This window comes from Hemiscyllium ocellatum, chromosome 12 (assembly GCF_020745735.1).
Source record: "Hemiscyllium ocellatum isolate sHemOce1 chromosome 12, sHemOce1.pat.X.cur, whole genome shotgun sequence".
In the NCBI taxonomy this organism is placed as follows: domain Eukaryota; kingdom Metazoa; phylum Chordata; class Chondrichthyes; order Orectolobiformes; family Hemiscylliidae; genus Hemiscyllium; species Hemiscyllium ocellatum.
The window spans coordinates 72754035-72767473 of record NC_083412.1 but is presented as its reverse complement, the minus strand read 5'-3'; the positions used below and the strand labels follow the sequence as shown (position 1 = coordinate 72767473).

Genomic DNA, 13439 nt, shown 5'->3' with positions numbered 1-13439 from the left:
TTCACTATGGACGGTCCCCAACGCCTTATTTTCACTATGGACACCCACGCCCTCCACCTCCTCCAGGATTTTCGCTTCCCCGGTCCCCAACGCCTTATTTTCACTATGGACATCCAGTCCCTGTACACCTCCATCCCCCATCACGAAGGACTCAAAGCCCTCCGCTTCTTCCTTTCCCGCCGCACCAACCAGTACCCTTCCACTGACACCCTCCTTCGACTGACTGAACTGGTCCTCACCCTGAACAACTTCTCTTTTCAATCCTCCCACTTCCTCCAAACTAAAGGAGTTGCCATGGGCACCCGCATGGGCCCCAGCTATGCCTGCCTCTTCGTAGGATATGTGGAACAGTCCATCTTCCGCAACTACACTGGCACCACCCCCCACCTTTTCCTCCGCTACATCGATGACTGTATCGGCGCTGCCTCGTGCTCCCACGAGGAGGTTGAACAGTTCATCAACTTTACTAACACCTTCCATCCCGACCTGAAATTCACCTGGACTGTCTCAGACTCCTCCCTCCCCTTCCTAGACCTTTCCATTTCTATCTCGGGCGACCGACTCAACACAGACATCTACTATAAACCGACTGACTCCCACAGCTACCTGGACTACACCTCCTCCCACCCTGCCCCCTGTAAAAACGCCATCCCATATTCCCAATTCCTTCGTCTCCGCCGCATCTGCTCCCAGGAGGACCAATTCCAACACCGCACAGCCCAGATGGCCTCCTTCTTCAAGGACCGCAGATTCCCCCCAGACGTGATCGACGATGCCCTCCACCGCATCTCCTCCACTTCCCGCTCCTCCGCCCTTGAGCCCCGCTCCTCCAACCGCCACCAAGACAGAACCCCACTGGTTCTCACCTACCACCCCACCAACCTCCGCATACAACATATCATCCACCGCCATTTCCGCCACCTCCAAACGGACCCCACCACCAAGGATATATTTCCCTCCCCTCCCCTATCAGCGTTCCGCAAGGACCACTCCCTTCGTGACTCCCTCGTCAGATCCACACCCCCCACCAACACAACCTCCACCCCCGGCACCTTCCCCTGCAACCGCAGGAAATGTAAAACTTGCGCCCACACCTCCACACTCACTTCCCTCCAAGGCCCCAAGGGATCCTTCCATATCCGCCACAAGTTCACCTGTACCTCCACACACATCATCTATTGCATCCGCTGCACCCGATGTGGCCTCCTCTATATTGGTGAGACAGGCCGCTTACTTGCGGAACGCTTCAGAGAACACCTCCGGGCCGCCCGAACCAACCAACCCAATCACCCCGTGGCTCAACACTTTAACTCTCCCTCCCACTCCACCGAGGACATGCAGGTCCTTGGACTCCTCCACCGGCAGAACACAACAACACGACGGCTGGAGGAGGAGCGCCTCATCTTCCGCCTGGGAACCCTCCAACCACAAGGTATGAATTCAGATTTCTCCAGTTTCCTCATTTCCCCTCCCCCCACCTTGTCTCAGTCGGTTCCCTCAACTCAGCACCGCCCTCCTAACCTGCAATCCTCTTCCTGACCTCTCCGCCCCCACCCCACTCCGGCCTATCACCCTCACCTTGACCACCTTCCACCTATCCCACCTCCATCGCCCTTCCCCCTAGTCCCTCCTCCCTACCTTTTATCTTAGCCTGCTTGGCTCTCTCTCTTATTCCTGATGAAGGGCTTATGCTCGAAACGTCGAATTCTCTATTCCTGAGATGCTGCCTGGCCTGCTGTGCTTTGACCAGCAACACATTTGCAGCTGTGATCTCCAGCATCTGCAGACCTCATTTTTTACTCCTAGATTGATAGTCTAGCAATAGGTTAGAGTCCCACCATAGGTGGTAAAATATGAATTCAATAAAAAGCTGGCCGAATAGTAACCGTTAGCCATTGTCGATTGCCATAAAAACCTCTCTGGTTCACTACCTGCCATCTCTACCTGACCTGGCCTACAACAATGTAGTAGGCTGTTAATTGCCCTCTGGACAATTAAAGGTGGATAAGAACTACTGGTCTAATTTGCGACGCCCATATCCAATGAATCAATAAAATAAATTCAGCTGCTTTCGCGACAATCGCTTCACATCGTGGTTTGCGATACCAATCTGATGCTCATCTCACTGTAGGTGGGTCTCTCAATTCGAGTCTTTTATCTTCTCCCATCCACCTCTCATTCTACAGTCTTTACATCTTGCAGTAAAACCTTGAAGTAACCCCGTTCTCTTTTTTACCAAATTCTCACTTAGAACAACATTCCAAATATATTCAACTGACCACTGTCTCACTTGGTCAAAGGCTCCTTCACATTCACATTGACAATGCTCCTTACTGATCATGCTGTATGGCACCACTGTGCTAAAAGAGATAGAGGTGGAACAGATGTAGAAACTCAAACTTCTGCATTCATGAAATGCTGTGGGTCATCAGTAGCAACCGTACTGCAATCAATCACAATACGTAATGTCACGACGTAGCACATCCGCCAACTTAACTTCACTAACAAGCATGGGGATCATTCTTGTTCAACAAAGAGTGCAGAATGACACACAAGCAGCAACATCTGGTGTACTGAAAAATAAGTTGTGAACCTGGTGAAGCAATAGAACAGACTACTTGCATGTCAAGCAAATAAGTAGCACACGATTGATAGAGCTGAGTAATGTCACAATGAATGAATTAAATCAGAGTACCACAATCCTGCCATAACTCAACTGCGAATGATGGTGAACAATTAAATAAGTGACAAACATCTTCAACTTGAAGTGCAGAGTGAATGATCCTAAGATTCTGAACATCACAGCTGCCATTCTTTAACAAATTCTGATTCACCCTACATAAATACCAAGAAACTGCTGAAGCACTTAAAATTTACCTCGAACACGGGAGTCCTCCATTTCTGTTTTTCAGCAGCAGCTCGAAGGGTGGGAGCTTGGATCATGGGCCTGTCAGGAGTGGTGAGTCATTGATTTGAGCTTTTACATTTGACATCGGAGAGCAGAGGTTTCTGGGAAAGGAGGGACTTTCCATTTCCCTCCAGCTATATAAGTGAGTGCTTTCTAAACCAGAGACCCTACCTTTGTAGGGCCTCCCACCCAACCATCTCCTCCAACCCTAAACACCAAGGACACATCAGGTAAGCTTCTCTTCTTTTTCACTTTCTGATAAAGGGACTAGCAGGGATGGTGGTGCAAGGAGAGGAATGTTCCTCCTGCATGATGCTTAAGGTGTGGGACACCATTAGTGTTCCATCCAAGTACCTCTGCAACTGTCACTCTTCCAAGACCGTGTTAGGGAACTGGAGTGAGAGCTGGATGAATTTCGGATCATTCGGGAGGCAGAGGCTGTGATAGATAAGAGTTACAGAGAAACAGTTGCTCCTAGGCACGAAGAAAGCTGGGTAACTGTTTGAAGGGGGGAAAAAGGTCAGTGGAGGGATCCCCTGTGGTTGTTCCGCTGAAAAACAAGTATACCGTTTTGGATATTGTTGGGGGCGGGCTTACCAGGGGTACGCAGTGGGGTGCAGGTCTCTTGCACAGAGTCTGTCCCTGCTGCACAGAAGGGAAGGAGGAAAGTGTTATTCAATGGGGACTCAATAGTTAGAGGGGCACATAGAAGGTTTGTTGGGAACGAACGAGACTCATGGTTGGTGTGTTGCCTCCCAGGTGTCAGGGTCCATGATGTCTCAGATTGCGTCTTTGGGGTCCTGAAGGGAGAGGGTGACCAGCCCCAAGTTGCGGTCCACGTAGTACCAATGGCATAGGTAAAAAGAGGGATAGAGATGTCAGGCAGGATTTCAGGGAGCTAAAACAAACAGTTATATCTCTGGTTTGTTACCCATACCACGTGATAGTGAGGCAAGGAATAGGCAGGGATGGTGCAGGAGGGAGTGTTTCAGGTATTTGGATAATTGGGAAGGTGGAACCTCTACAAACAGGATAGTCTTCATTTGAACCAGAGGGATATTAATATCCTGGGTGGGAAATTTGCTGGTGCTATTTGGGTGGGTTTAAACTAGCTCAGCAGGGGATGGGAACCTGAGGTGTAGTTCCAGTGCACAGGAGGATGAGAGTAGGGAGGGCATGGACAGGATTTCACAGTCACAGGAATGTGTTGGTTTGAAGTGTGTCTACTTCAATGCCAGAAGTATCCAAAATAAGGCAGGTTATCTTGCAGAATGGATAGTTACCTGGGACTTCGATGTTATGGCCATTTCAGAGACATGGATAGAGCAAGGTGAGGAATGGATGTTGCAGGTTCCAGGGTTTAGATCTTTCATTAAGAACAGGCAAAGCGGTAAAAAGAGGGCGAGGTGTGTCCTTGTTAGTCAAGGACAGTATAACGGTGGCTGAAAGAACTTTTGACAAGGACCCATCTACTGAAATAGTATGGGGTGAAGTTAGAAACAGGAGAGGAGAGGTCACACTGCTGAGGCCTCCGCACAGTTCCAGGGAGGTGGTGGAGAGGATTGGCAGAAATTATTCTGGGTAGGAGTGAAAGGAGCAGGGTGGTCATTATAGGAAACTTTAACTTCCCCAATATTGACTAGAAATGCTATAACTTGAGGAGGTCGGATGGATCAGTTTTTGTCCAGTGTGCAGGAGGGTTTACAGACACAGTATGTTGCTTATCATCTGTCTATGGCTACTAAGGATAGCTGGTCTTGTCGTTTCGTGGCAATTGGTGTTCATGGATGCGGATTGTTAGCTGTCTTCCTGTTTATCCTATGTAGTGTTTTGCGCAGTCCTTGCATGGGATTTTGTATATTACATTGGTTTTGCTCATGCTGGGTATCGGGTCCTTCGTTCTGGTGAGCTGTTGTCTGAGAGTGGCTGTTGGTTTGTGTGCTGTTCTGAGTCCTAGTGATCGTAGTAGTCTGGCTGTCAGTTCAGAAATGTTCTTGATGTATGGTAAAGTGGCTAGTCCTTTGGGTTGTGGCATGTCCTCATTCCGTTGTCTTTCCCTTAGGCATCTGTTGATGAAATTGCAGGGGTATCCGTTTTGGCGAATACATTGTAGAGGTATTCTTCTTCCTCTTTTTGCAGTTCTGGTGTGCTGCAGTGTATTGTGGCCCTTTTGAACAGTGTCTTGATGCAACTTCTTTTGTGTGTGTTGGGGTGGTTGCTTTCGTAGTTCAGGACTTGGTCTGTGTGTGTGGCTTTCCTGTATACCTTTGTGGTGAATTCTCCGTTCAGTGTTCTCTGTAACATCACGTCTAGTGGGAGTTGGTGGTCCTTTTCTTGCTCTCTAGTGAATAGTGCACGGACTGCACAAAACACTACATAGGACAAACAGGAAGACAGCTAATGATCCGCATCCATGAACACCAACTAGCCACGAAACGACACGACCAGTTATCCTTAGTAGCCACACACGCAGATGACGAGCAACATGAATTTGACTGGGACAACACTACTATTATAGGACAAGCCAAACAGAGAACAGCCAGGGAATTCCTCAAGGCATGGCACTCATCCACAGATTCAATCAACAAGCACATCGACCTGGACCCAATATACCGGCCACTGCAGTAGACAGCTGGAACTGACAACCAGAAGCAGCAGATTCAAATCACTATAATTGCCGGAGGAAACATCACAGAAGCGCTTCACAGGAGGCTTACAAGCACTGAGGATGTCACCTAGACAGGGACGAAACATCTGCAACACAAATTCCCAGCTTGGCGAACAGAACCATAAAGCAGAGGCTTGGGATTGAGGGTGATTTAGCAGTTTGGATTAGAAAATGCCTTTCTGAAAGGCACAGCTAGTGGTAGTTGATGGAAAATATTCAGCCTGGAGTCCGGTTACCAGTGGTGTGCCACAATGATCTGTTTTGGGACCACTGCTGTTTGTCATTTTTATAAATGACTTAGACGCAGGCATAGGTGGATGAGTTGGTAAGTTTGCAGATGACACTAAAGTCGGTGGAGTAGTGGACAGTTTGGAAGAATGTTGTTGGTTGCAGGGGGTCTTGGATAAATGGAATTCAATGCAGCTAAATGTTAGGTGATGCACTTTGGGAAGAAGTGCCAACTCTGCCAGTTGAAGTCATAACTATCAAAAAGAAAAGTTGGTTGTTGATTGCCAAATGCAATCATCTCACTTCCCCTATCTTGCCACTCAGCTTCTCTGGCTGGTGTACTAATCCCAGTCATCTTTAGCTATTTCATCAATGACAGTGAAATACTGAAGCAATCCATGTCCACATGCAGCTCTAGGCTAGGACTGAAAGCCATTTCCTGGCACTAACTGCCAAAAGAACATGAACCATTACCCCTTGACGAGTGAAGGCATTACAAATACTGGATACACAACTATCACCATCACAAAAGTTACCATCGACCAGAAATTGAAATAGACTGGACAGATAAATATTATTACTAATATCATATGTGACAGGCTAGGAATCCTGCATTGAGTAATTCACCTCCTGGCCACCATGTACAATGTATGAGTCAGGAGTTTGATGGAATACTCCCACTTGCCTGGACAAGTGCAGCTCTAACAACATTCAAGAAGTTTAACACCAGTCAGGCCAAAGCAGCCCACTTGAATGGCACCACACCTTCAAACTTTCACTCGGTCTACCACTTTACAAGATGCACTGCAGAATTTCATTAATGTTCCTTTGGCATAAGCTTCCAAACCCTGACCAATACCACGTGGAAGGACAAGGGCAGCAGATATACAAGGAACACCACCAACTACAAGTACCCCTCCGAGTCACTGATCATTCCAATTTGGAAACATATCGTTTGGTATGCTTTCCTTTATTGGTCAGAGTATTGAGTACTCCTCGGATGCTGCCTAAACTGCTGTGCTTTTCCAGCACCACGAATCCAGAATCTGGTTTCCAGCATCTGCAGTCATTGTTTTTACCATCTTGAATGCAGGAGTTGGGAGGTCATGTTGCGGCTGTACAGGACATTGGTTAGGCCACTATTGGAATATTGCATGCAATTCTGGTCTCCTTGCTATCGGAAAGATGTTGTGAAACTTGAAAGGATTCAGAAAAGATTTACAAGGATGTTGCCAGGGTTGGAGGATTTGAGCTATGGGGAGAGACTGAACAGGCTGGGGCTATTTTCCCTGAAGCGTTAGAGACTGAGGAGTGATCTTATAGAGGTTTACAAAATTATGAGGGGCATGGAGAGGATAAATAGACAAAGTCTTTCCCTGGGATCAGGGAGTCTGGAACTAGAGGGCATAGGTTTAGGGTGAGAGGGGAAATATATAAAAGAGGCCTAAGGGGTAACTTTTTCCATACAGAGGGTGGAAAATGTATGGAATGAGCTGCCAGGGGATGTGGTGGAGCCTGGTACAATGCAACATTTAAGAGGCATTTGGATGGGTATATGAATAGGAAGGGTTGGAGGGATATGGACCGGGTGCTGACAGGTGGGACTAGATTGGGTTGGGATATCTGGTCGGCATGGGCTTGGACCGAAGGGTCTGTTTCCATTGCTATACATCTCTATGACTCTATATCACTGTTTCTTCAGTGTTGCTGGGTCAAAGTCCTTCCCTAATAACATAATGGGTCAATACCAAATGAACTGTGGGTTTAAGAAGGCAGCTCACCAATACTTTCTCAACAGCAACTAAAAAGTGGCAAGAAATGCTTGCCCAGTCAGCACCACCCATATCCCATGAATGAATTTGAAAACTCCTCTATCACACATTATAAATGTTGGTTTTCCCCTTATTGGTATTCTTGAGAATTGGCCTGATCACTGCAAATTGAAATCCTTTGACAGATTGTTACAATGGACAGTTATTTTTGAAAACCTGCTGTGTAGTATAAAAAGCAAAGTAAGTTCTCAAATGGTTCATGAACAATTACTCAACAGGAAGGCTGAAATACTCTCAATACTTTGCATTTCATAGCTGCAAAGGTTTCCTTATATAAGCAAAACACAAAGTGATTGAGAAAGCAATACTGTCCTACACAAAATATTTGAAGATCAGTAAACTGCTTTATATTGATTCCTGATGAAGGGCTTATGCTCGAAACGTCGAATTCTCTATTCCTGAGATGCTGCCTAACCTGCTGTGCTTTGACCAGCAACACATTTGCAGTTATATTGATAACAGCCAGAGCAACCATATCCTGCCAGTGAATTCAAAAAAAAAATTAATGGAGAGAGATGTCTCTAGTCCATTGTGGACCATGGCTAATTACTCACTGCATCATCGAACAATATTCTTTAACTAAATATTCTTTTAAAAAGCTGTGACTAAGAACAGATGGCTACTTCCTACTGATAAGTCAACATGTAAAAATCCATCTGGCATAAATACACAATTCCTACCTGTGTTCAGATGCAAATTTACACAAATAAGAATCTGTTTTGTAATAATTTGAATATGTTGTGGTGAACTTTGATGGAAATTTATCCAGACACTTTAGAAGCAATTCTGAAAGTCATAAAGGAAGTGTATTCACCGTAAAAATTAACACTCTACATTTTATGTGTTTCGATGAAAGAACACAGAATTAGCTTAGCTTTCATTTGGGAGCAGCATCTAGATGGCTTCAAAACATCAGCAGCTTGAGATTCCCTTGGGTATGCTAACACAAATGTTACATAATTAAAGCTTTCCAAGTGGTAGATATACCTGGAATTAACTATAGCTCATGCAGTCAAAATTACTAAAAAAAAATGCAAAGACAAATGGATTTCTCTTTGGAAGAATTATACAGATTATTAAATACATAGACAATTTTGGACGTTAAATGGACAGAAACTCAGCAGGTCTGTCAGCATCTGTCAAGAAAGAAACAGAGTAATGTTACAAGTCTGGTATGACTTCAGAATTGAGAGACTGCTGAGTTTCTCTAGCACTTTTTGTTTCAGATTTCTAGCATCCACAATACTTTGCCACTAAAAAGTGCAGCAAGCTGTCGGAGGAGGAGATTTGGATGCCCTTGTGCATGAATCACAAGAGGTCAGAATGTAGGCACAACAAGTAATGTGGCAGGAAAATGGGATGTTAACCTTTATTGTGAGGGGGACAAACTATAAAGTAGGGAGTGTTGCTACAATGGTAGTGGGCATTGGTGAGACAATATCTGGAGTACTGTGTACATATTTATCTGTTACTTAAGGATGGATATATTTGCATCGAAAGCTCATAAGAGAAGGGGTATTCATCTGATTCCTGAGGTGAAGAATTGGCTCTATACATTTAAAGTGATTTACTGAAATATACAGGATTTGATGGAGCTTGACAGGGAAGATGCCTCAGTACCTTGAGGAGGCAAAAGGATACTTCCCCTTGTTGTGGGATCTAGAATTGGGGGCAGTTTAAAAATAAGGGGTCTCCCATTTAAGATGGATTTCAGAAGGAATTGATTGTTATCCTTTGGAATTCTTCCCCATGTTGAGTGGTACAGGCTGGATAATTGAAGACTGGCCTAGACAGGTTTTTAATCCACAGGTGCTACCAATGCCACACAGGAAAGTACAGTTAAGGGCGCAATCACATCAGAAATCATCTTATTAGATGGCGAAGCAGTCTCAAAAGGCCGAATGACTACTCCTTACAGTTCTTATTGTCTTGTAATCCCATTTAGGAGGCAGATTGGAGAAGTGTATTAATTCAAATTTCAGAAGACTGATATCAAAATAATTCCATCAAGAGCACTGTATATCCCAAGCTATGCATTTGGTCCATAAATAAGGCTAAGTTTCAACAAAAGCATTCAAGGCTTTTTGATGTTACTTTTGCCAAAGGTGGCCTACCAGCTGCAAATTCTTAAATAAAACAGAACTAAAATAAATGGAAGTGGAGAAAGCTTGTGCAGCATTTTTGACATGCCAGAGACCAAAGCCCTTCACAGAAATGAAACATCCATAGGTAGATGCTAGAAGAGAGCAGGAACGCAAAAGAGAAATAGGAAGAAGCTACACCAACATCAAGGTTCTGATGAAGGGAATGCAAATATTAGCTCAGAAAATAAAAGGTAGATAATGCTAGAAATACTTACCAGACGTGGCAGCATCTGTGGAGAAAGAAACAGAATTAACATTCCAGGTCAAAGGCCTTTCGAATTAGAAGTGGTTAGTTTTAAGCAATTGCAGAAGCAGAGGAAGAATAGATTGGTTGGGGATTTCATGGAGAACAAAAGGCAAGATGTGAGAAAAAGTGAAAGAGAAGAAAGAATAAATGATAAAAAGGGAGATGGCAATTGGATGAATAAAGCAACAAAGATGGGAAGGTCTGATTGGAAACTGCAGAATCACCAAAAGTTGCCATTCAAAGAAAAGGGGGCAGAAAAGCTGGGTCTTTTGTGTGGGTGCAGAAGTATGCATGGTTCAGTGGAGCGTATTAAGTTGAAAGGGATGAAAAAGTAGTCTTTGGTGGTGCCATCACGCTGGAGGTAACTGAAATTTCAAGATAATTAAATGGAATAGAAAACTGGTGAGCTTGAATGCAACTACTGATTTTGGAAGGAAACTCAAAGGGTGAGAATAAAAACATGGTTTAAAAAAAAGTGGACATGGTTAAGGGTCCAGTCAAAACTCAGGGAAACTACAAATAGATAAAAAGGTTTGACTGAACAATTCTGATATGATATGAAGCAGAACAAAAGCAGGGTCTGGTGAATCCAAATACACACACCTTCAGATTGGGGTGTGTAAGAAATACAACTTAATTTCTTCAGGCATTAACTCCTAATGCTAAAGACTCCTACATAAAAGTTTCCATCTTCATGCCCATAACATTCACCCAGATAAGTCTCTATAGTACTACATCATCCAGATGAGAGACAGTGAATTATTAACAAAAGAGCAATACAAAAAAGTTTTTTTTGATTGTAACATATTACTACAAATTCATAGTACAACTCTGCCCTATTGATACACCAATGTAAATTGCTCACAATGTGTCAGCCCAAAATTGATATACTGTTACTTGTGCATAACACTAAGTATAGAAATGATACATCTAGAACTGCAAGTTATTAAATTTCATAACTGTCACATTTCACATAATATCACAAGCCCTGCTTATGATTGTGTAAAACTTCTAAAACACTAAGCATAACCTGTAGAGTGCATGAAGTGTAGTGAAGTTCACACAGAAACAAGCTTAAAAATGATGAACAACAGAAATTGATTCCAGCAATAGCTGTTCTATAATTCTTTTATTTTCAAATTGGCTCTATTTAAACTGCAAAATAGTTCTGGAAATCAGATATAATATTGGAATAACCATGAACAGAGAGGAATTACGTATGTGCAGATATGAAAAAGCTCTGCTTTTGACTTTCACAGTCAGACCAAGGAACTTGTAAACACCATGAAGCCATTTTCCAGCACTTAATCTTGAATTCACAGTAGACAGACTCAATCTGTTTATTGAAATGCCCATGAACTGAAACTTGCACCCTTACATATACCACCATATGGGATTCCATTGACTGTGTTGAAAGATAGTAAATATCAATACGCCAGGCTTGTGCATTCAGACTCAACACGCATGATACTATAAAGTAGATATAAGATACAATAGAGAGCAAGACTGAGAACTCCAAAGATTTTTTTTGGGGGGTGGTAGCTTGTATTCACAGGTACTGCTTGATTAGAAAGGTAAATTTTAAGCAAGAGAACATATACAAGGAGGGAAAGGCAGAGTGTTGGTGAGACTCTATCTGGAATATTTTTTGTCTTTATTTTAAGATGGGATGTAATATGTTAGACATCATTCAGAGAAGGTTCATTTAAATGTGAATGATATCTGGGATTGGAGGTGGGGGTGTTATATTTTAAAAAAGGTCGGTCAGACCCCTGGTCCTGTATCAATTGGAGCTTTGAACTTCATATTCAGATGACCCTGAGGAGACTTAAAAGGGTGGATGGTGTAAGGGTAATTCCCCTTGTGGGACAGATTAGATTAAAGATAATTAAAGAGGTAATTTAAGAATAAGTACTTTCCCATTTAAGATGGAGTTGAGGAATTCTTTATCTCTCAAAGGATAATAAGTCATTGGAACTCTTTCTCCTAGATAATGGTGGAGGTGAGTCACTGAATATATTTAAGACAGCACAAAATAGATCCTTGACTCAAAAGGGAGTCAAAGGTTATCAGATGTAGTCAGGAATGTGCATTTGGGGCCACAATCAGAATGGACATAGCCTCGTTGAAAAGCAGAGCAGGATCAGGGAATTGACTACTCATGCTGCTAATCAGTGTAGCATATCTCTGAGCACACTTGTTAAGCTAGTTGGACAAAATATCACTTAAAAAAAAATCACTATCTGAATCAATACTATGAGCAAGATAGACTACTTTCACTTTGTTTCAATATGGGGTGAATCATTCAAATATACTTTTTGTGCAGCCAGACTTCAGAACTTTCCTTCCAGCCTCCATAAATTTCAGCTCATATAGAACTCTGCTACCAGCACTAAATCCCTTTCACCCATCGCCACAACACTGATGGATACTGATCCAGAAACGTCTGCAATGCAAAATCCTCATCTTTGTACGTACTATTTATACTCACCACAGCACCCTACCCAAGCTTTTCCAACATGTTCGCATCCACTCTCAAATTCCGGCCACTTATACATTTCCAAATTCCATCACCTTAGATGCCTAGACCTTCAGCCCTGGCGCAGACTCATTAACCCTCTGCATTTTTAAGACGCTGTTTAAAAGCACTTCTTTGATCGAGCTTTCGGCCGCTTACTCTAATGTCTCTATGCAGCTCAGTGCCAAGATTCGGATGTTTTATTATACGAAAACTAATAGTAGTTGTTCGATAATCGCAATTCACTTATTATCCCGATTACAACCTCAGGCTGTTCCTTGTGTGAACCATGATTGATGTTTCACAGTAACACTGAGGGGCTGAGAGGGAGGTTCCTCATGGTGATCAGAGGCAGCCTGCACTGTGTGTGTGTGAGTATCACAGCCAGACCTGGCCTTCACACAGATGTCCTCCTCCTGTAACCAGCCTCTGCCCCACTTGGTCCCAGCTACAATCCTGAGTCCTAGCCCCGGCCTCATGTAACTCCGGGACAGTATTCCTAATGAAACCAGGGGAGGCTGACCTCACTCAGGGCACCTCCGTCCTCCGCCGAGTCGTTCCCGTTCAGCACTTTCTTCAGTTTATCCATGTCCCCGACTCCCGGGTCCGCAGCCGCTCGGTAAACACTGCCCGGCTACCTCCGGGAAACACCGCGCAGGCGCTCAACCCGCACGAGCATGCGCACACGCATTGATACCGGGACCGCGCCCCCACACGTCAGCTGGCTCCGCCCCTCACCTGTCCCAGACTATGCACTACCAACTTCACCTGTCCCAGAGTCTGTCCTGTCCCAGAGTCTGTCCTGCCCCATCACATGCCCCAGAGTATGCACTAAGACCCTCACTTGTCCCAGAGTCTATACTGCCACTATCACCTATCCCAGAGTCTGCCCTG

The 13439-nt window shown here is 44.2% G+C and overlaps 1 protein-coding gene across 1 annotated transcript in view; it reads right to left on the bottom strand.

Moving 5' to 3' along the window:
• sft2d2a (SFT2 domain containing 2a) overlaps nt 1–13192 on the bottom strand; it is a 45550-nt gene extending 32358 nt beyond the window's left edge. The window contains exon 1 of the mRNA XM_060833172.1: nt 13069–13192. Coding sequence (XP_060689155.1) covers nt 13069–13134 — 66 coding nt within the window. The 5' untranslated portion in view covers nt 13135–13192. The remainder of the gene's footprint in view (nt 1–13068) is intronic.
• Between the last annotated feature and the right edge of the window lie 247 nt (nt 13193–13439).